Source organism: Nanorana parkeri, unplaced genomic scaffold (assembly GCF_000935625.1).
Source record: "Nanorana parkeri isolate BGI_ZX_2015 unplaced genomic scaffold, ASM93562v1 scaffold1385, whole genome shotgun sequence".
NCBI classification, from domain to species: domain Eukaryota; kingdom Metazoa; phylum Chordata; class Amphibia; order Anura; family Dicroglossidae; genus Nanorana; species Nanorana parkeri.
The window spans coordinates 4,779-27,143 of record NW_017307653.1 but is presented as its reverse complement, the minus strand read 5'-3'; the positions used below and the strand labels follow the sequence as shown (position 1 = coordinate 27,143).

At 40.4% G+C, this 22,365-nt stretch overlaps 1 protein-coding gene across 1 annotated transcript in view; it reads left to right on the top strand.

The window, feature by feature from the left end:
• Window positions 1–1,266, top strand: part of LOC108798037 (guanylate cyclase soluble subunit alpha-2-like) — a 102,392-nt gene extending 101,126 nt beyond the window's left edge. Inside the window, exon 5 of the mRNA XM_018569740.1 lies at window positions 586–1,266. Coding sequence (XP_018425242.1) covers window positions 586–1,266 — 681 coding nt within the window. The remainder of the gene's footprint in view (window positions 1–585) is intronic.
• Window positions 1,267–22,365: the final 21,099 nt, after the last annotated feature.

Genomic DNA, 22,365 nt, shown 5'->3' with positions numbered 1-22,365 from the left:
TTGATGATGTATTAACACAGCCGTGTTGTTTATTAAATCCACCCTGTAACAACGTTTAATACATGTTGCTCTTAGCAGCAGATCCATTAATATCCCACTTCCTGTAATAGGGTGACAACCTTCTTTTTATTGCTCTGGTCATATTGTCCAACGGCTTGTTTTTATCTTCAACATAGTGAGTACCTGTCAATTCACCTTTATGCCTGTCTTTTTGGATTAAATGATATTGCACCAGGAAAGGCGCCTCTTCTTTTGTGTTTTTTAGGGTGACAACCTTGTTCAGCAGTGAAATTGTGCAGTAGTGTAGGTGCCCTGTTGATAGATATTGTACATTTAGGTAGATTTTAGGAAGCCACAAATAGATTAAAGTACCCATTCAGGGCAAAATAATAGGATCTCCCTCCTCTGTTACTCATACTTGCAACCCTTGCTAGTCCCCATTGTCACAGTGCCTGGATCTGGCTGGTTAGGCACTGCATTGTGGAAGGAGGAGAGAAGGTCAAATGCCCCTCCATAACAGGAAGTAGCAGCTGGTGTACCTGTTACTTGGCTTTAACACTTACGTGTGCGTATTATTTTTTGCAGGTGATGGAGGTGAAAGGACAGATGATATACGTTCCTGAGTCCAATTCTATTCTTTTTTTGGGTTCGCCACGTGTTGACAAACTGGACGAGCTGATGAGGCGAGGCTTGCATCTTTCCGAAATACCCATCCACGATGCCACCCGTGATGTAATCCTAGTTGGAGAGCAGGCTAAGGCTCAGGATGGCCTCAAAAAGCGAATGGATAAACTGAAAGACACATTAGAAAAAACCCATCAGGCTTTGGAGGAGGAGAAGAAAAAGACAGTGGATCTCTTGTATTCCATATTCCCAGGAGACGTGGCTCAGCAACTCTGGGAAGGGAAGTCTGTTCCGGCTAGGAAGTTCTATGATGTGACCATGCTCTTCTCCGATATTGTGGGGTTCACAGCCATCTGTGCACAATGCACTCCAATGCAAGTGATTAGTATGCTGAATGAACTGTACACAAGATTCGATTACCAGTGTGGATTCCTGGACATATATAAGGTAATCAGAGGAGTAACTAGATCCTTTAGGGCCCCGGTGCAAGAAACAATGAAGGTCCCCCGCCCCCCAAACCCTCCGCCGCCATGGGAAGGCACTATAATCAGGCTCCGAGTGGTTAACAGGAAGGCGGCTGAGGTGCCCAGCAAGCGCGGGACCTCAGGCAGCCGTTTCAGTTTAAAAATGTCGTGCTGGTGATCTGTTGAGAACGCCGACCTAGTATCTGCGTTTGCACAGATGGGATTAATGAGGAAACCGGCATTTATTTACAAAGTATTCGTTTGTAATGGTTAATTATGACCGGTAATAATATGCCGTCCATGGCAGTAAATGGTGGATAGCAGTAAATGATGGGTGGCAGTAAATGATGGACGGCATATTATTAACAGTCACAATTAATCATTACAAACGAATACTTTGTAAATAAATGCCGGTTTCCTCATTAATCCCATCTGTGCAAACGCAGATACTAGGTCGGCGTTCTCAACAGATCACCAGCACGACATTTTTAAACTGAAACGGCTGCCTGAGGTCCCGCGCTTGCTGGGCACCTCAGCCGCCTTCCTGTTAACCACTCGGAGCCCGGTTTCCTTGATAATACTGGTCTATGCGCAAGCGCATATGCTGAGGTCGGCAAATTCGACTACGTCGGCATTCTCGACAGATCACCGGAATCTGCGTTTAGTATCGGGGCATTTTCACGAGTATGAGTACTTGTGACAAAGCTGCTGGCCCTCTTCTTCTTCGTTGGGCCCCACCCCCAACAGGCGGAACGCCAGGGCCCAGTCACAATTGCGACCCTGGTAGTTCCGCCAATGAAGTTAATCCAGTTTAAATATTGTTATCATCATTTTGAAGGTTGTTTATCTTCAGCTCATCTTATTATTTTGAAACATATTATTATGTGCTTTTCTGTATAGGAGAAATCCAGGGCAATGATACCAAGTAACAAAGCATAAGAAACTACTTGACCACAAATGTATTAGTCAAGGTCCAGCTTTCTTTCCACATTTTTTTGGTAAATCACCCTTGCTTTTAGATGAGTTGCAGCAAACAGTAGCTTGCAGAGATTATGATCCCTGGCTCTTGCTGAGATTAAGATCTCCTGAGATTAAAGAGAGTCATTTGGAGGCTATGATGGCAGGCAACATGTGCAAGGAGAGGAGTGCAGAGGGTATGATGGGGCAGTATGTGCAGAAGAGGAGTGTGGGGGTTTTAATGGCAGGCAGTATGTACAAGAGAGGAATGTGGATGGTATTACAGCACACAGTTTGTGCAGGAGAGGAGTGTGGAGCATAATATGCAAGGAAGTATGTGCAGGAGAGGAGTGTAGAGGGTATAACAGTGGACAATATGCGCTGAGGAGAAGTGTATAGAATATGACGAGGGGCAATTTGTTTAGGAGAGGCGTGTAGGTGACCGTAGGCAGGAAGCCAAAGGGAAATAAACAGCAATTTCAGCATATGTTTTGTGAATGTGAAATCATCAATTTTGCTGCAAAATAAAGTTTGCTTAAGTGAAAAGATTATTGTCCAAAAATGGATGTGCCACCTATTCTGCAAAAAGTCACATGTCATCTATGCTATTATTTCTAATAAGATTTGTTTGAAATTAATTAAGTTGAACTACCTGTAGCAGTAGGATCTCAGACACCTCGGCCCCGCCACCCGGGTACTGTATTGCCAAGGTGAGGGGAAGTAAGCAGATGACTCATATACTCAGCATTATTAGCAGTAGCAGCTGAGTCCCGCTACTAATCCCCAATCAAACATTTAGGAGCGGTGGTGGATGGGTACAGCCGGTCTAGAAAATAACAGACAGCAGGCCTCATTTTTCGCTCCCCAACTTTGTAGCAAGTACCAAGGAGAAAGGCATATACCGGTCTTGTGGGAAGAAAAGAGTTAAAGCCATAGCCAGGGGAAAAGCTATCATCCTTTTGAGAGGCACTTATAACAGACACATAAATTACTTACCCTGCATCTCCGGCCAAAAACTTGTAACATAGATCTTGAAGACAGACTTTTATGCACAGATACACTGCCCTATAATTTTCTTTTTCCTGTTGCAGTAAGAAATAAAGTTCCCACAGTTGATGGAGGAATTTCCCTCTGGGGAACGCAAATGTTGCTGTTCCCACCATTTTTTATGCAAATGGAATTTATTTACTAAGCAAAGGAATCTATTTATTGCTTGGCTGCAGTCAAATTACCAAGGACATGTACTGAGAATATAAAAACATACACAAAATGGTGCTAGTGACAACCAAAGTATCTAAGAGTTATCAGTACAATACAACTCTAAAAATCAGTATTTCGATTTTCAGCCAAGTAGTTCTCACTGTGTGGCTTTGGGCGCTACATTTGCCTAATCTCTAACTTAACTCTTAAAGTACATCTTTAGTCTACATATCTAACATCTAGAATATAGGCCAAACTGTTTTAATATGTCAATGCAAAACATTATGCTTCATACTAATCAGAAAAGGGGTAGCATGTCTTGCTAAGGCAGAGCCAACAGTTTTAATGAAGTAAAAATCAGGTTAGGGCAAAGTTTGGCTATAAGCTTGTCTGTTAGCGGAGAGAATTCATTTATATTTTTGTCTCCTATTAGTCACACCCCTTGTGCATCCTACTGCCTCATGGGCCCTGCCCTCCAACCTCTGCCAGACTTTGGATGGCTGGCTCAAGGATAGGTCCTGGATCTATCCTTATGGATCCATCAGTCCTCCAACAATTGGAGCACATGTCTGTGGCCTTGCACTCCATATCCAGAATGGGTCTCCTTTTGGTACAAATTCAGAGAATAATTTAGCTCTAATGTTGGTCTGAGGAACATCAGTGCAAGAATTTCTTTTTGCGTATGTCCTTTGATGGGGGATGTCTTGTTGGTGCATCCCTAGAGAAAGCTTTTCTAAAGATGTCATCTTTTGGATATCCCTGTGTGTTAAAATGTATTTGTCCTGTGTCCTTTAAAGAATTAACAATTTCCTGGAGTTAATTAAGGGACACATGCCCCCCCCCCCTGTGTTCTTATCCACTCATACTATTGCTTTTCCATAAATCTGCAGAATACTAGGAGTGGGAGGGGTTAGATCCCTCCCACTCCCAGCATGTTTGGCAGTGTCCAATTTCCTGAAGGCAGCAGCATAACCAAGTGCTTTACAATTATTTCACCCTGTGTCCCTTATGACTTTACAATTGTCTTCATGTGATAATCGTTCTTGTGGTTAAGTATATTTCTGGTGTTAGACTGACAAGAACTCTACATAGCAATTTAATGCTGCAGTGTTGGCGATCACAATGCAGGTATTTTGTACTAGTTGTACTTGCCTGGAATTCCACTAAAAGAGCAGCTATTAGAAAATTGCATCTTAACAACAGAATCTTTTTCTCTTGTTGGGAACGCCTATTGAATTGCGGTGGTTAAAAAAACTGCTTCTGTTAGAATTACATATTTTTCTGAAACACAGAGATGCCAGGAAGAATATTTGTTATTGCTGTACCCCAGGACTCCTGTGTCAGTCCGAATAAATGGTTTAGAGCCTAACTAAAGTGCCACTTTCAAAAGATTCCCATTTAGAATGCAAAGTAAGTTTGTCTAGCAAGGAGAATGGAGATCTTCAGTTATCACTTTCACAAAGTGCTGCCTTTTACAGCCAAACTGCACAATTAAGATAATTGGATACTGCTACAGTAAATAAACCCAAAGCAAGTCCATTCAGGAGCTAGTGCACACATGTATTGATTTTTTTTACATTTAATTTGGGGCTTTGAGCAAGTTTTGTCCCTACAATTTCTATTAAGCGCTATTAGCATTTAAACCAGCCGCATAACATAGGATGACCCACAGCAAATTCAGAAAGACAACACTTGTACAAACCATAGGTAACCATGATTTGTGGTGCTTCAACTCCTTTACCATCAGGAAGAGATAAAAAAAAATGTGATCGCATAGCTGTAGGGTTGCCAGCTTTAAAAAAAAGAGGGGGGCAAGGAGATGTTGCAGCATGTTTGGCATGCCTTGAAAAGTGGTTGTGGTTTATATATTGGGGATGTCTCAAAGCGTGTGGGTAAACCAGCGTGATTAGAGCAAAACAAAGTTTAGTGATTAAATCAAAGAAAGGTTTAGTGCAGTATAACACAATTGTTAGTTACATTTATATAGAGTTTTATGCAATAGGCCAATAAGAAGAACAACTAAGGAGGAAAGAGCGACAATGAGATTTCGTTCCAAAAGAGGGATAGTCCCTCTAAATGATGGACAGTTGATAGCTATGGGCACAGCAAAGTTATTTATAAATGTAGCGGAGCCCCAAAGGGGCCTCAGAGAATTATAACCATCCATCATCGCCATGTCTAGGGGTATCCAGATTCACAATACCCATTAGCACTTACCACCTGGTATGGTGACCCATAAAAGGACCAGACTGTGGATATGATCCTGAGGAACTTTATAGATGAACTTCAGGGAGAGAGGTTGAGGGTCAGGATCATCCAGGCTGGTGTAGACTCCTTTATGTGGTAGGATAGAATAACTGCAGCCATCACAGACTAGGACATTTAAGCCAGACATGGCAATCTGTGTGAAGAGCATCTGGCACAGCAGCACTTGAGCTAGAAGTAATTTTTTATCTTCATCCTTAGTATTAGAAGTAGCCACTGGGCCCCAGACTCGGGCCTCAGTGCAAACACATGGTTAGTCCCCAGGCTTTAGGCCTAGCCATCTCAGACAGTCTACAACAGCTTCCCCACAGGCAGGGCCTGGGGGGGAAAGGAAAGCTCACATGGTCCACCCCAAGTATTTATCTCCTCTCCTAGTATGCACCACTGGCCATTTACCTCCCACTGATTGGCTAGCGAGACATACATACTCATAGCAATCTCTCAATGAACGAAATTAAAAAAAGTTCACAAATAAATAGTGGAATGCTTACTGTATTTGACAACAGTGCTGGATTTTTTTTTTTACAGCCCCACCATGGCAAACTTATTTTTAGCAATGATCATGAAATTAAAGGAATATTTATAACAGATGGACCATCTTTTTAATCGGAACATTGTTTATATAATCATGGCAGTAACATAAGAATAAAGGGTATAACAGTGGTGTAAGATTGGGATAATACTGCAGTGGTTTGATAGTAGAAGGCTTATTCGCTATAATATAGTAATTATAATATAGTAATATGGTGTGCAGCGCCTTAACAAAATCTGGTCAAAAAATGAAAGTCCTGACAATACATGGACTACAAATGGGCAATCATGTACAGTACAATATGCAGGAAACAAACAGTCATTTGTTACAATGTATGGACAACAAATGGGCAGCCATTGTAATATACGGGAATAATCATTACAATTATTACAATAATCAGGCACCTAATGGGCAATGGGTGTAATACACTGGCTACAAATGGGTATTAACAAACAACAGATTCGCAAACAGGGCAATGACAATGCGATAAATGGGCAATTGTCACAACATACGGGCACCTCTCCCAGCACCTATTCAGCCACTCACCCAAAGTCACCCCCCAGCATAAAAAATATAGTGCCCTGTGTAACCACAGTGCTTCTGTGGTCTTTCTTTCTGCAATATCCAAGATTTACCGTAAGCTCCAAGGCCCATTTTGGAGTTGAGCTCTGCTCCAACTCACCCTTCAGTAATAGATCATTGCAATAGATATATGATATAAAACTGAAATCTGAAAAAATAACAGATCATTTTGAAAGTCGTGAGCAAGTGATGGAGGTCTATGGGCGCTTCTATAGATGCCTCTGACATGGTCGAACTTCACTATAATTTATACAATTTAGAGTTTTAGAATTGATATCATTCTCTGGTTGACATTTCTGCTTTATGTGCCACTGACACCAAAATGTGGAATGTGATTCATCATCTCTGCAATCAGGCCTTTGAAAATGAAGTCATTATATCAATTCCTATCCACGCAAACTGAACTCAATTTGTTCATAATGTAACACTAATGATTTACAAAGACATGTTCTTTCTACTTGTGTATGTTATGTCAGTATTCAGCGCTGCGGTACTTTGACTGACATTTATTCCGTCATGCAATGCTGTACTGACATTAATTTTATACCATTTTTGGGGGACAGATAGAGCTTTCTTTTGGTGGTATTTATTAATCACCACTGCAGGTTTTATTTTTACTATATTTAGGAAAAATTACTGAACATTTTGAAAAAAAAAATTGTTTGTTTACATTATGTTAGGAAACAATTATTATTACCCAATTTTTGGTAAAATATAAAAGATGGGGTCACGTCGGGTAAATAGACTTGACCCCAAATAGAAAAATAGAGCTTAAAAATTGTGCGCACCCACTATTATTGCTCTCACTGCGACGTTCGCGGTGATATGCAACATGTGCGGTGTAATGGGTGCAATCGTCGTTTTCGCAGGTATGCGCACCTGACGCATGTTTGCATGCGTGTATGTATGGGTGGGGACTTTAAGAAAAATTGTTTTTCTAAATTCTTTTTTATGTGTAACCCCTAATGTCACCTAGGACCTCCCTGAAGAAGCTGATGAAGCAGAGATATTTTTGACTTTAATGTCACTTTAAGGTACTTGAATGCATGATTAAGGTTTAACACCTGGGGTTAGTTCACTTTAAAGTCTGTTTCTACCTTTGTAAGTGATTAGCATTTATTGTGGTAATGTAGAGATGCAGTGATGATGTATAGTATATGTGTGCCCGTTTTCATGATTCACATTACAGGCTTTCTTCATTTTTTATTGACTTTTTATGAGGCCTGAATACTAGAAATTAAAAATGTTCTCCACAGTAAACTCAGTCTGACACCAGGGTCGTATTGTAAAGCAGACTGTAAACAACTGCCCCCTTCCCTGTCATTCATTGTAACATGATCACTAAACACCAGCTCTGCATTTACACACAATACACTGTCAAGGAGGGTTGCTACTATGAATACTAACGAATGGGGGGAAGAGAGAGAACTCAGTTGTAATATACAGACTTTGCTTGCAATGAGGCTCTATGAGGACATAAGAGGAAAACTAACAAAAAAAAACATAATTTTCTGTGTTAATTTACAGCAGCTGCATATGTCTGCTTCATGCACACTCTGTGTATGTACATTGCTGGCATAATTTTTAAAAATACCTCTGCAAAGGTAGAAATGGGCTTTAAGGTCACCTCACCATGCGCAACAGTTGCCAACAGAACCAGTGGCCAACAAAGCCATGTCCTCATACTCCACTGCAGCAGCAATATGACTTGGTCCACAGCACACACTTGACTTCTAATTGGACAATAAAGGTTGTCAGCCTGTTCACAATAAGCCTATAGTGCTATAGAAATTCAGAGTTACCCCTCCTTCTCCCAGTCTGAATGCTGCCCACTCAGGGGTAACAAGAGGCTGGTATCAAGGCAGATTCAGGTGTTATTACTAGCTGCATTTAAGCATACACTTATTTCTTATGAATACATATACATATTAAATGGTATTAATGTACAATAATACCTTGGTTTACGAGCATAATTCGTTCCGAAAGCATGCTTGTAATCCAAAGCGCTTGTATATCAAAGCGAATTTCCCCATTGGAAATAATGGAAATTCAGATGATTCGTTCCACAACCCAAAAATATTCATATAAAAATGATTACAATTCTGTACTGTAATATAATACTGTACACAATATAAAGAAAAATAAGCCAATTACCGGTACCTCCATGGCTGGTGTGAGGGGGACAAGAGAGAGGAGGATTATTGTGTAGGACAACTTTCACTATCACTAACGGAATCACTGCTATCTCTTGGCTCAATGGAATCTTTTTCATTTCGTGAAACCTTAACAAGGAATCTATCCAATGTGACATTGCATTGTCGTTAAACAGCACTGCTACAGCCTTATTCGGGTGGTGCTTTTCTACAAAACTTTGCTCTTAGTGCAAGACATTGCTTGTATATCAAGGCAATTTGTTTCAGAAATGTTTGCTTGTCTTGCAAAACACTCTCAAACCAAGTTGCTTGTAAACCAAGGTATTACTGTATTTCCTTGAAATAAAATATTTAATGACAGACAAGTTTGGTACAACTTCTGCATACTTACTGGCATGCTGCCATTGTTTGTAGTATAAATCAGGTGGGAAGTCTTTCTTAAAAAAATAACTTCAAAATACAGTAGAATATTTGTAAAAATAAAATGTCTGTTTTAGCCCATCAAGCGGGTGTGTGGTGTCTTTTGTTAGTGCCAGGTTAGGCTTAATAAAACAAATGTTTAAATCCAGAAAATAATATTGTAATGCTATAGAATTTATGTTTATTAGGCTTTTTAACTAATACATAAGCTGACTGGCCCACAATATTCCATGTGTTTGAAGCAATTATCTTGGTTGCATAATTGGCGAGATGAGATTGGTTTCATATAGTCATTGTAAGGTCTTGGCATGCTGTACACATTACATGGTGAAACTAATAAAGATCAGCAGCTTGCTTTCAATCTGTTTTGCTGGGTTATCCAAAATTTCTGAAAATCCATATACCATCTGGAACAATTTTAGAGATTTCTTACTACTGGTGCATGTGGCAGGACATCCCATTGGCTCTTTTGTGCATATATAATTTTAAAGAAACTTTACTGAAATGGAAAGTAAACAGTGTTTACTCCGTTTTATTTTATGTTTTTGGAGCTTGAAAGGTTACTAACTGATGTTTCATATAATTTTCAATCTTAAAATTTGTTTTGCAAATAAACAATTCATACAGTGCATATAATGCATTTTCTGGATCCAGCAATGCTTTCTTCCTTTTTGACTCATCATTTGAACCTCTCATGTTTCCAGCAGTTATTTTTTGAGTGCACAAGGTTTTACCTTATATTAGATCCAAGTTTCTCCTGCATGAGGTGCAACATGGATCAAAACACGATTGAAAGAGGAGCAGTCCCATTTTCCTCTGGCTCACGATCCACCAACAGTTCCAGTGCAGCCTGACACTGACACCCTCGATTGCTATCCCCTGCTCACATTTCTCTGAGGCCTCCTGGACTCTGTTCGGTGTGGCCTCATCCTCGGTTTTAACCAACAAGGATTTCACCGCATTTATGCAGGGCCAAGTTGCAATTTTAATTGCTGACTCTGATCACCATGGACATAAGCATACCTCAACAATTTCCCCTGCAGAATCATTATCTTTCCTGCCAGCACCCTATGCAGCCACCGAGCCTTTGGTTGAGGAAACAATATCTGATAAAGAACCTCTCAAATCTTTGCAGTTAGAGAATGCCCCAGGCAGCCACTCTAAGGCTGGGTTCACACCTAGGCGTATGGAATATGCGAGTTTGTCGCTCGTTTCGCGTCACACATTTTTACCGGGATTTGCGGTAAAAAAACGTGTGACAAACGCCCGTTTCCGAGGGCTACTTGGCTGTATCCCCATGGAAACGCGAGACCAAAACGCCCCAAAGAAGTACATGTACTTCTTTGGGGGTAGGCCATTTTGTATCACGTTCGGACAGGCGGAAATACGGCAAGGTGTGAACCAGACCCATTGAATACAATGGGATTTAGATTTTTGAGCGTTTTGTAGAGCGTCCGTCGAGCGTTGAACGCGCTACAAAACGTTCAGGTGTGAACCAGGCGTAACTCCCAGGCAGAGAGAGACTATTTTGGCTCATATTGATGTCATGTGTGCCAACCTAAAGATGGAGAAGCAGCCTGTAGCTTCCTCTAGTGCTGCTATCAGTCTAGAATCCCTAACAGGCCCTAAAACTACCAAGCCTTTTCCTATGCATGCGCTATTCTCAGCTGTCCTATATGCTGTCTGGAAAACTGATAAACTGTTTATACCTTCCAAATGTTTTGCAAATCAATACTCATTTGAGAAGTCCTTTACTAAGAAGTGGACTGTTCCCACATTTGATCCAGCAGTGTCCATTCTTAATAAAACACTTGACAATTTCTGTAGAGGATGTGCCAGTAATAAAGGATACCATAGATAAAAGTTTGGAAACTTTCTCCAAAACCTTATTTTCTCTCGAAGACCATGCTTTGTAACCTGCCATGGCCATGAGGTTTCCTTGTTAAACATGAGTGGAATGGACTAAACTCATTGCAAGAGATCCAGCTTTACTCCATACCAATCTTCTATTTGTGGAACAATTAGAGTTCATGCCAACAGTCCTGCGTTACTTCATAGTTGAGTAAGTGGATGTCTGTTGTCTTATTTTCCATATGGGTCTCCTATCATTTAACACGCAGAGAACCCTTGTTGAAATGTTGGGCATGTAATAAGCATTTAATGTGCATGCCCTTTGAGAGATAATGTATTTTTGGAACTGCCTTAGACGATCTACTAGCTAGCAAGAATACCCCTCCCCCCTCTTCCCCCCGCTTCATGTCAATCTTCCTGTGTCACCACTCAGATTAGCTGACCTCCATGTAACCCTTGTAGGTCTTTTCAAGCAAGGAGTTATTGCCCCAGTTTCTGTATCAGAAAGAAGGTTTCAGGATTTATGTTCCAGCCATTTCACAGTTCCAAAGCCAAATTAAAATTTTACAGATCCAAAGCTCCTTAAAATTGAATGGATCTTCTGTCCCAATGACTGTTTTACCATCCTGAACAACAGTCCATGGCTTTAATGACATGGCTGTTGAAGCCCAGGTTTTGATGGACAGGGGATCCTCTGTCTCAGTGATCCCCACAATGCTAAGAACATCCACTTACTGTAATGTCTACCCTCACACATGTAAGACATACTTTGCTTGGTGCGAGGTAAGACATTCTCATCCCAGAAAATACTCGGGACAAGTCTTGACCTTTTTATTATCAAGGGTATCAAGTGTCAGATCTCAGAGTCTGCAATCTTGTTCCAGGGACCGTTAGCCTCCCATTCTTTTAGAGCTTTATTCAAGGTGTCTCTCATGTAGACACCCCTGTGTGCCCACCTGTGGCACTGTATGATTTGAATTAGGTTCTCTCAGCACTTCAAAAAACGTCCATTTGAACCTTTTCAGAAAATTTACCTTTCCACTTTCTCTCACAAAGTTGCATTCCTTGTCACCAAGGAACATGTGTCTCAACTGCTGGCTTTGTCCTGTAAATAACATTTTCTGGTCTTACACAAGGACAAGGTCATATTAAGACAAAGAAACTCCTTCCTTCCAAAGGTGATTTTGCCCTTTTGCCTCAACCATGACATTGTGCTTCCATCCCTCTGTCTAGTCCCAGTACATTAGAGATTTCGAGCTGTCTTGATGTAGTTTGAGCTGTGTATGTCTACCTTATAGCCACTGCTTCCATTGGAATGTCTGACTCCCTCCCTGTCATCCCCTATGGCCCTTGCAATGGGGAACCATCTTCTGTTTCCCCATTTCTCAGTGGCTCAGACAAATCATCAATAAAGCATATTGTCTTAAGGATTGGGTTTCACACTTTCCTGTCAAGGCACACTCTACTAAATCGGTGAGTAGGTCTTGGATTTTCTGCATCAGGCAATTGTTTCCCAGATTTACAAGGTTGACACCTTATCTTCTGTTCTTATGTTTTGGCCTCATTGTGGATGTTCAGACGTCATCTGATGCTAGCTTTGGATGAAGGTTCTTCAGGCAGCTCTTCGAATTGCAGGCATTCCCCAGTTTTTTTCTGTTTTTATAGTTGGGTCTGCTAGGGTTTGTTTTTTTACATTTGGATGACTCAATTGTCTCTGAATCCTGTGTTGCTCAATGAATGAGAAAAAAATGGATTTTTGTACTGTAAAATCCTTTACCTTGAAGTTTATTGTGGGACACAGGCCCTACCCCTCTGTGTTTATGTTCTTGCTTTTGGCATTGCTTGTTACAAAATTTAGGCATGCTGGGAGTGGCTATACCAGGCGGGTCACTGTTTTGCAGTGTTCAAATCCACCTCTAGGCGGCAGTATAACCCAAATGTCTCTGAATCCTGTGTCCCTCAATGAACCTTCAAGAAAAATAATGTTACGGTGAGTACAAAAATCCATTTATAAGCAACATTTCAAATCTCCCTGATGGAAAAAAATTAAAACAAAAAACAATTCTTTGTTCAAACAATTTTAATTTGTTTTTAGTTATATGGCTAATTAAAGTGGACTATCTTAGCCTTGATTCACACTGTTGTGGTGCATTGATGGATGTTCATTACAGCACACAGCACAACATGTGCTGTGTTCATGTAAATGGGTTGCCTTCATGTTGGGGTGCCATTAAACATTAAGTATACCACAATGTGTAATGCCACAGAACAACAGTGTGAACCCAGCCCATAGGGAACATCTATATATATTAATTGTTTCTACTTAATACCCTGAAAAATCTACCTTTTGTCTTGAACCTCACCTAAAAAAATAGCACTGCACTTCATGTGCCTACAGTCTCATATCTGTATTTCTGCAGTGTGAGATAATCTAAGACAGCCTTTCTCAACTATTTTAACACAGGGGAACCTTTGAAATAACTTTTCAGAGCCCCTGCTTATAATTACCATAGCTACAGGTGATAATGAAACATACGTTAAGATATAAGAATAAATAAAAAAAAGAATGTATCATACTAAAAGTGATTGACACTTAGGGCTGTTCTAGATGACAAAATGATTTTCAGTAATAACAATGAAAATAAATAAATTATAATAATACTGGCCAGAAAAGAAACCCAGACAGTAAAAAATGCATTGATGATCAGTACGGAAATGACCAGTTACATGGTCAGTGAAAAAGTGGTTATTCTACTGCATTGGTGGTCAGTGAAGAAAGGCCCCTTATATTATAGATCCATGGGAGAAAGACCCTCTTTAATTGGTGGTCATTGAGAGGAATGCTTCTTATATTGGTGCTTAGTACGAAGAATGTCAGATAGCCAAAAAGATAATTGGTGTCAGTGGTTAGAGATTGCTCATCCGGGAACCCCTGGGAATCTCTGAGGGAACCCTAGTTGAGAAAGGCTGATCTGAGGCACTGTACCTCTTACTACTTGTCTCACAAGAATTAGAGTGATATTTGATGATGTCACTGTTGTACTGCTCACTGTTCTCCTTGCTGGGGAGTAAGCTGTATCTGAGGACCTGCAGTGCAAGGCTAGGCCTGCTTCTACTTTATTTATTCTGTGGATCTGTGCTTCCTGTTGTTTGTTAAACATTGCTATACTTCCTAATACTTTGCTGTCTGCTTCATTTGGGGCACATCCTCCACAGTTCAGGTCCTCTGTAACACCTTCCCTAACTTTTTTGCGTCCATCCTCAAAGCCTGTGCTGAGCCATCCGATAGCTCCCTGGAGGGCACAAAGCATATCAAGGCACAAAACTAAGTAATACATTTGTAATGTGAATCAGTATTTACCTTTTTCTGGAAACATGATCTTTGAAAGTGGACATATAGCTCTACAACGTTTTGGCCAGTAAAAGGAAAGGAAGTGCCTACCTCCCTCTTCATTGAGATTCCAACAACGGTGCTCCATGCTGTTGGATTCATTAGGTGTGTTGTTAAATCTGATGATTATCTAAAAATTTCAGGCAGAAATGAAAATGTCCATTTATGCTCTAAGCACGTCAACAATCTATACAGCTTTTAACATCTGATTATAAATTCAGTCGATAGCAAATGCAACAAGACGTCGCTTAGTTAGAAAATTAATTTTGTATCTAAACTCCTAAAGGCTATAATTGAGTTGCTTGGGAGTCAATAGTGATTAACATGTACAAAAATAAAATACGCAGTGAGTGGGGGCAGAGATGGGCACAGTTGACTCATTAATTACAAAGTTATATGAAGCTTAGAAAACATTCATGGTCATTTACTGAGTTGTAACAACAAATCAATTTATTTATATTGTTTTGTTACGTGATGAATAGTTTGTCTGAATTTTGGGAGGAGGGGGGTCTCACATGTGGCCCCCTACTCTTCTACCACACTTAGGCTACATTCACACTACTGTATATGTGAATGTGCAATTTGGAATCGCCACAGGAATCCCAAATCACGCATTCATGCATAGTCTGAATGTAGTCTTACAAATGTAGCACCATTCACATAATGCAAGATAATGCAAGATATATATACTGTATATATTAGGGATGCACCGATACCACTTTTTTTTTTTAAGACCGAGTACCGATACTTTTTCTTAAAGGGACGGGTCACATTTTTTCTAAAGCAATACAAACTAATGCTTCAAGTGGCCTCCACTGGTGAGCACAGTTCCATTAGCTGGTGCTCCGCTCAGAAATCACATAGGAATAAAATCCTCAGTATCCACACTCATGTCCACACTCGTTATAAACATCACAGATCACTGAACCTGGAAGCGATGTGTATTACATCACTTTTGGTTTCAGTCTGTCATTTCTCCGGCTGTTGTGGCCGGAGGAGAAGCTGATGAAACACATTCTGTGCTTCATATGCTTCTTTGGGGTCTATAGGTTACATTAGGGGTGTAATAGACCCCTGATCTCTCCATAAAGAGGACCTGTTAAATCCTCTTTGCTATTACATAGAGGGCTTGTTAGCTCCCAATTTGATAGCAATAACATTAAAATAAAAAAAATTAAAGTCGCATATAAAAAAAAAAAGAAATTTTTTTAAAAGTACCCCCACTCCTACATACAAGCGCAAGCATGCGTCAGCTGCAGTAGTCAGGACTTTTAAATGAAATCCATTTTAAATCTTATGGGGAGATTGTTGTTGAAATGAATAGTCAGGGACAGGGTCTCTTCAAGAAGCTTAGCATGACAGCCAGGCAATAAATAGTAATAAAAGTGCAGCGGTCAGCAATTGCAGCCCCCATTAAGTTCCTGACAGCCGTTTGAGTTGAGTTTTTATCTTGTCTTAGTTCATTAGTATTTCCAAAGTCCAAACCCTCTGGAAGGCAATGACAACATATAACTCCATTGCAGAATTCTTGTTATATTGAGTAATATAACTGTGAAGTTGATATCCTACATGGTAGATTCTTCTCCCTTTAAAGTATGAATTCGAACACAGTTGCACTCTATTAATTAACTTCTGGCAAGAGATCTTTGTTTTTAACAACATGGTTAATATCTCCAAGACTCATTAGAGAACTTGTTAGCCTGGCCCACAATTGATTATTGTGGATAAATATTTTGGAAGCGATCTGTTTACACATCCATTTAATCAAACTCCCTGTCAATATATCATTTTATTGCTGCTTTTTCTTTTGCCAGAAATAAATAAAAACAGCTGAGAAAAAGAGCAACGGATCACATTTTTTCCCAGAATTCTCTAGAGCTTGCCAACATTCAGAATCATTAAGTTGTATAAAATGCCCCGAGGTCTGGTGAGAGCTATTGCTTCTTAATTAGGCACTGAGGGAAATCTCTGAGCTTTCTAGCGGAGGAACAGAGGTCTTTAAAGAGAGGACTCAGCCAGATGCACAGATTCTGTAAATCCCAGAGGTGAATACTTAAAACGAGGTAAAGAGGGTTCCAAAAGTTGTACAGTTATTTAGTATGCAGAGCAATCAATGAGAGAGGAACCATTGTAACCCGTGTTCCGGAAATAGCATTATGTCATGTAAGATTAATTATTACAATTGATGATGGTTTATTAATTAATTCCTGGTGTGCATTTTCCTAGTACAACTTGTAGCAAAAAAATACCAACTGCCGCATTGGCAGGATAGTAAATGCGGTGAAGCTGAATGGCTTTATTGCATCTAAAGGGCAACCCCTAATTAATGCATCCATTGTGTGTGTGTGGAGGGGAAGGCCATATCCTTAAGGTGGAAGTAGTGTTGTCAAAAAAAAAATGTCAACTGGCAGGCTTTCTATGACAGAGGGAACTTGTTAAGACCCTTCTGTCATAAAACCATCTAGCAATTTGTTTCACACGCATGTGCTGCCCAGTGCTCAGGCTCGGCATGCCCAAGATTGCGTAACTTTTGTGTGCATGCATGGGAATTACTTCACCAGGACTGAGCCAATCAAGCGGCTGAAGACTCAAAACCCAGAAGAATACCAGGGTGAAGATGGTCTATTTACCTTCCCCGAATTCCCCCACAAGTGGCTTAAGCAGCCAATCACCAAACATCTGTCAAGGGTGTTAAGTGAGAGGAAGGAGAATGGTTCAAATTCTTCCTTTTACCTAGAAATTCTGGGTAAGTTTTTTCGCTCCAGTTGGCTGAATGGAGCAAAGAACTGAGAGGGACGGAAGGATAATTTGGTGTAAGCAGCTGGCGGGGTCACCATGAAAGTAACCTTGTTATTTTGTCTAGAATGGGCCAATTACATGTTTGTTTTAACCCAGACCTTTAACTAACCTTATTCTTTAAACCAAACACTTATGAGATCCCTAAAACTTCACCAGAACTGGAAATGTAATATATCTGTGCAAAACGTATCCCACGTTGAATGTATCTTGATATCTGGGCACCAATATGATACGATTCACCAGCAGGAGCAACCCCTATGGCAGTCTTCATTACCCAACTCAGTCAAGGTACACAGTCAAGCTGAGAGCACTTCACTCTGCTTGAGAAACTCCACACTAGGGCAGGATGTGGAGGTCGAAACTAAGGGGGTTATTCATGTAGGAGCCAAAGTATCCAGCCATAGGCTGATCCTTCGGCTCTCTTCGGCCACCGGAGCCCCTCAGTTCAGTCGAACCAAAGGGCTGCTGTACGGGCTATTCACTATAGCCCGTACAGCATCCAAAGGCGGCCGAGCGGCTCAGCCGAGCCAAACGCATATGCTTCGGCTCGACTGAGCCGAAGTGAGACCCGAAGCGGGGCGAACGGCCTTCCGAAGGCCGGCCTTTTGCCCTACAAATGACAGATGGGCGGAGCCTGATCTGGGGATGCTGATCTGTCATTAAACAATAACAACTGGGCGGAGCCGGCCTTGACATCATGGCCGCCTCCGCCAAGTTGTTTTTCTTTGGCTGGGACCTTCTTCATTGGCCGGGACTTCAGCTTGGTTATTCACTCGGCTGCGTTCGCCAGCTTTGTAAATAACCCCCTAAGTAGAGGTAGTAAACTGGTTTGCTAAAGGAGTTGAGAACCTTCACATTTACATTATGTGTATATTGGCTTAATTTATTCAATGATGAGAAAAGCAAATTCTTGTTGAATTTAGATACCCAAACATGTGCAGGTGAAATTAAGTAAGTAGCAATTTGTAGAAAGTAAATAGGAATTTACTTTTCACAATAATTAAAGTGAATATTCACACAATTAAGTAAATATTCTCAAGTACTTTAGTTAATCAGCCAAACTATATATCACCCCCAGAATGTCTGAGAGATAAAGGATGCTGATGAATAATTCCACTTGTCAGTATCTACCTTAAAGTGAAATATCAGTTTTGATTAGACGTATCCAGTAATAACAAAGAATGATTGATTGTTTTTTCTTTTCAAGTTGTGGACAACCAAAATAAAAAAAATCACCAATGTATTGTTGACAAAGAATACTGTCTTTGGTTTATATTCTCTCCTGTAGGAATAAAAAGAATGATCCTTCTCATGCACACAATTCATAATAATAAATCACAAGATATAGGAGGAAATATAAAAATTGACTCATAATGATCTCTTAATCTATTTTAATGCATTTTGCCATGGGAACAGAAAGAATTTGTCAAAGCCATTCTTGCTTGTTTGTATTGCTCTAGATACATTACACAACTATTGCCCGAAGAGTAATAAAATTACTATTCAGTGCATCATTTTGCACTGGTTAGATGTCATAAATATCTTAAAGGGGATAACCACCTACAACATCACCCCAATGGATTATTAGCACTCAAGTGGAATTTCACTGAAAAGTCCAGCCTTAGGGACAGGTACGTATCACTTGGTCAAATGAGGTTCCTTCACAGTTTTGGTGCCTGGGTCTTGCAGGTGGGTCTAAAGATGTCCCCTAATTTTGCAAATGTTTGGAAAAAAAAGACAATGGATGGTAGAATCCAGTGAATTTTAGACCAAACTAGATTTTTGGTTGTGGGCAGACCTGCATTTGGACTCAACACCCCATTCATCGTTTATATAGTGTAATTAATGGAACCCACCACACAGTGGTGTTCAATAATTACACTATATAGATGAGGAATGGGGTGTTGAGTCAAACTTCAGCTTTTAATTTACATATACAAACACTGAATGTATATACCGGGGGCTCCACCCCATACTTCATTTTCTAGAGAAAATGTTTGCAAAATAACATGAATGGTTCTAACCATTTCCTTCTCTACTTAAAACTAATAAAAATAAGTTTGGGCTTTAGATATACCACATCCTAAATAGAAAGACTTGCCCCCAGCCAGCAAGCTGTAGAGAAGGTCCATTGCTCTCTGTGTGGCCTCACTACATCAGTCTGACACACTTCCTACTGAGTCAGATTTGGAGTTTTCCAATGAACAGGCTGCATGAGCTTTTCTGATTGCAGATCTATAGGTCTAACTCAGCAGGTGGTGTGTTGGGCTTCTGTGCTGTAACCCCTAATTTGAAGTGAGTCATTAAAATGTATCTAAAACAAAAACTTGTTTCTTCATTTTGAACTGAAGTGAGGCAAAATCCAAAAAGTTGAGTTGAAACTGGAACCTTTTGTGTCTATAGGACAGGAAGTACAGGGATATCTCCTCAATGGGACACAAAATGCCTTTCCAAATTTTAACACAAATGGAAAAAAAAGCAAAATTGTGGATTTAAATGCAATTTAACCCCCCACCCCACCCAGCTGCATATACTTACCTTCCTTCCTCACTGTGGGAGCAAAGAAAGGAGTCCTTGTGTAAGCTCCAAATTCACAGAGGACTTTTCTCCTGTCCCCATGTGACAGTTGTGGGTGCCTGAGCAGCCAATCACAAAGCCCCCGAGCTGTCAAATGGGAGAAAGAACAATGAGTCACATACTGCCCATACCTAGATATGGTGGCAGGTAAGTGCAGCTGTGGGGAGCTGATATTAAGTGTACCTAGATAGGTTCACTTTAAATATCCTATAAACCAATTTATTTACAGTTAAGAACTTTTCTTTATTTTAAACATAAACCTGAAGAAAACACTGCCTGAGCCGCAGTTCACTTTACGGACTACTGATCTGTGTTTCAATATCAGTTCTGATCACTAAAATACTAATTGTCAAATAGATGAAAATTAAAATGCGTACGGTATAACATAATTTTCCTTTCTTACTCCTCTTCATAGTTTGATATTAGAGGGATTGTCTGGTTTGTTCTTCGTCTACTGTGCGGTAAGATCCTCTGAGAGGTTGGGCCCCTGGTACCCAACCTGCAAACCCCGTGCTGCTTATGGTCCATTGGCACTTTTTATGCCGCCATGCAGAGAGCAGTCTGGGTTTGTTTTTTACTCAAACCAGTAAATGAAAAATGTTCTTTAGATTGGCTGGTTTGGTTTATTTCGTTCACACCTTTTTCTGTGCTGTTTATCCTGTTTATATATTCAGTGTTTCCTTTCATCTTTTACAAAGGATGTTACTAAAATAAATATCCGATATGGTACAAGTAATTTATAACGGGGCTGTAGGGGAGCAGAAATGTAGAAGTATCAATTTGTAAAGAAGTTGTAACAGGAGTGATTTCTATCCATCTAATATAACATGTCTCTAATCCAGCCTTTCTCAATCCGGGTACCATGGCATCCTGGGGTGCCTTCTGGCTTTGTTGGGGGCGGGGGGGGGGGGGGGAATTTGAAGAAAAGGGGGAAGGAGATGACTCTAATGTAAAAGGGGGGAACTCTGATGTGAATGGAGACTTCTTATGTGAAGTGTGACTTGTGATGTGAAGGGGTGGACTTTGATGTGAAGGGGGCTTTTGATGCAAAGGAGGGCTTCCCTTTTTTTTGCTTGTTTGCCTGGGGACCCACCTTAACATCCATATCAGACCCCTATTATGCATAGTGGTTTGGTATCGATTTTGGAGGGACCACGCATTGTTTTTGACATTTTAGACTGGGGTTACTCGAGACTTTGAATACTTTTAAAAGGTGTCATGACTGAAAAAAAGGGTTGAGAAATGCTGCTTTAGTCTATGACTGTGTTCGAAGCATGTCCCCAGCTCCAGAAAACCCTACAGTAAAGCATGTCGAAAATCTCTGATCATCTCCTGTAGCATGACCATTTTTTATTGTATGTCCGCAGTCTCTGACCTTCTCCTGTAGTATGTCCACAGTCTCTGACCATCTCCTGTAGCATGTCTGCAATCTCTGACCATCTCCTGTAGCATAATCTTAGATGAAAATGTGTAAACCTTAAGTGAAAGTTGTGTAAATGTTGGGTGAAAACATTGATAAAGTTTAAAATGTAGTGCTGGTTCACTTTCAGTAACTATCATGTGCAGTTAACAGATTTGTCTGAAACTTGCTGAGCAATTAAAGTGAAGCTATGGACAACATATAAGAGAAACGATACAGTCTATCACTAGTATGAACACAGCAACTTTTATTTTTCTTAAAATGGAACTAGACCCACCAATCTAATGACTCTGAAAACATTTACTTTTAAGACATGCCAACTGTCAAAATTGCCAGTGTGTTTATTTCAGCTCTCAGCCAGGCTTTCAAGTTCTCTAATGGGTGGTCTTATAGCTATCAATGATGAAGGATAGAAATCACCAGCACTCAGCAAATGAAATTCAAAAAATGTCCATTTATTTGGACTAAACGTCACCCATATCCCATAATCCAATCCAATGTTTCGAGACCACCCAGGGTCCCTTCATCAGGGCAGAGATGTGACTTCACATCTCTGCCCTGATGAAGGGACCCTGGGTGGTCCCGAAACGTTGGATTGGATTATGTTATATACAGGTATGTGACCTTTAGCCCACATAAATGGACATTTTTTGAATTTTATTTGCTGAGTTCTGGTGAATTCTATCCTTCATTGACTGTTGTGCACGGCGCCATCCGTGATTGTCACTGCGAGCACCACTATTGCTACTTGGACCGGAAGCGCCTGTGTCCTGGTGTCATAGCTGATCACCATGGCAACTGAAAATCAAAATAGAGACCAAGATGGCACCTTCCTTATCTTTAAAGGAGGGTGTAGCTCCGCTTTAATGCCTGTAAATTATTTTATTACCTGTGGTTCCTGCCAGTACCAGTCCGTTATTTTTCCACTTCCTATAACAGACCAAGCAAAAGTATCAGCAACATCAAACCATATAAAGCTGACGGGGTGCTTACAATTGTCAGATTTTATTCATATGGTTTAAACCCTTTGTCCAAAAGAAAATCAAAACTGTTGCTGTAACTGCTTAAAAGTGTAAGCTGCAGTTGGGTTTTAATTTTTAGTCTTTTCAGTAGGAATGGAATTGGCGCCC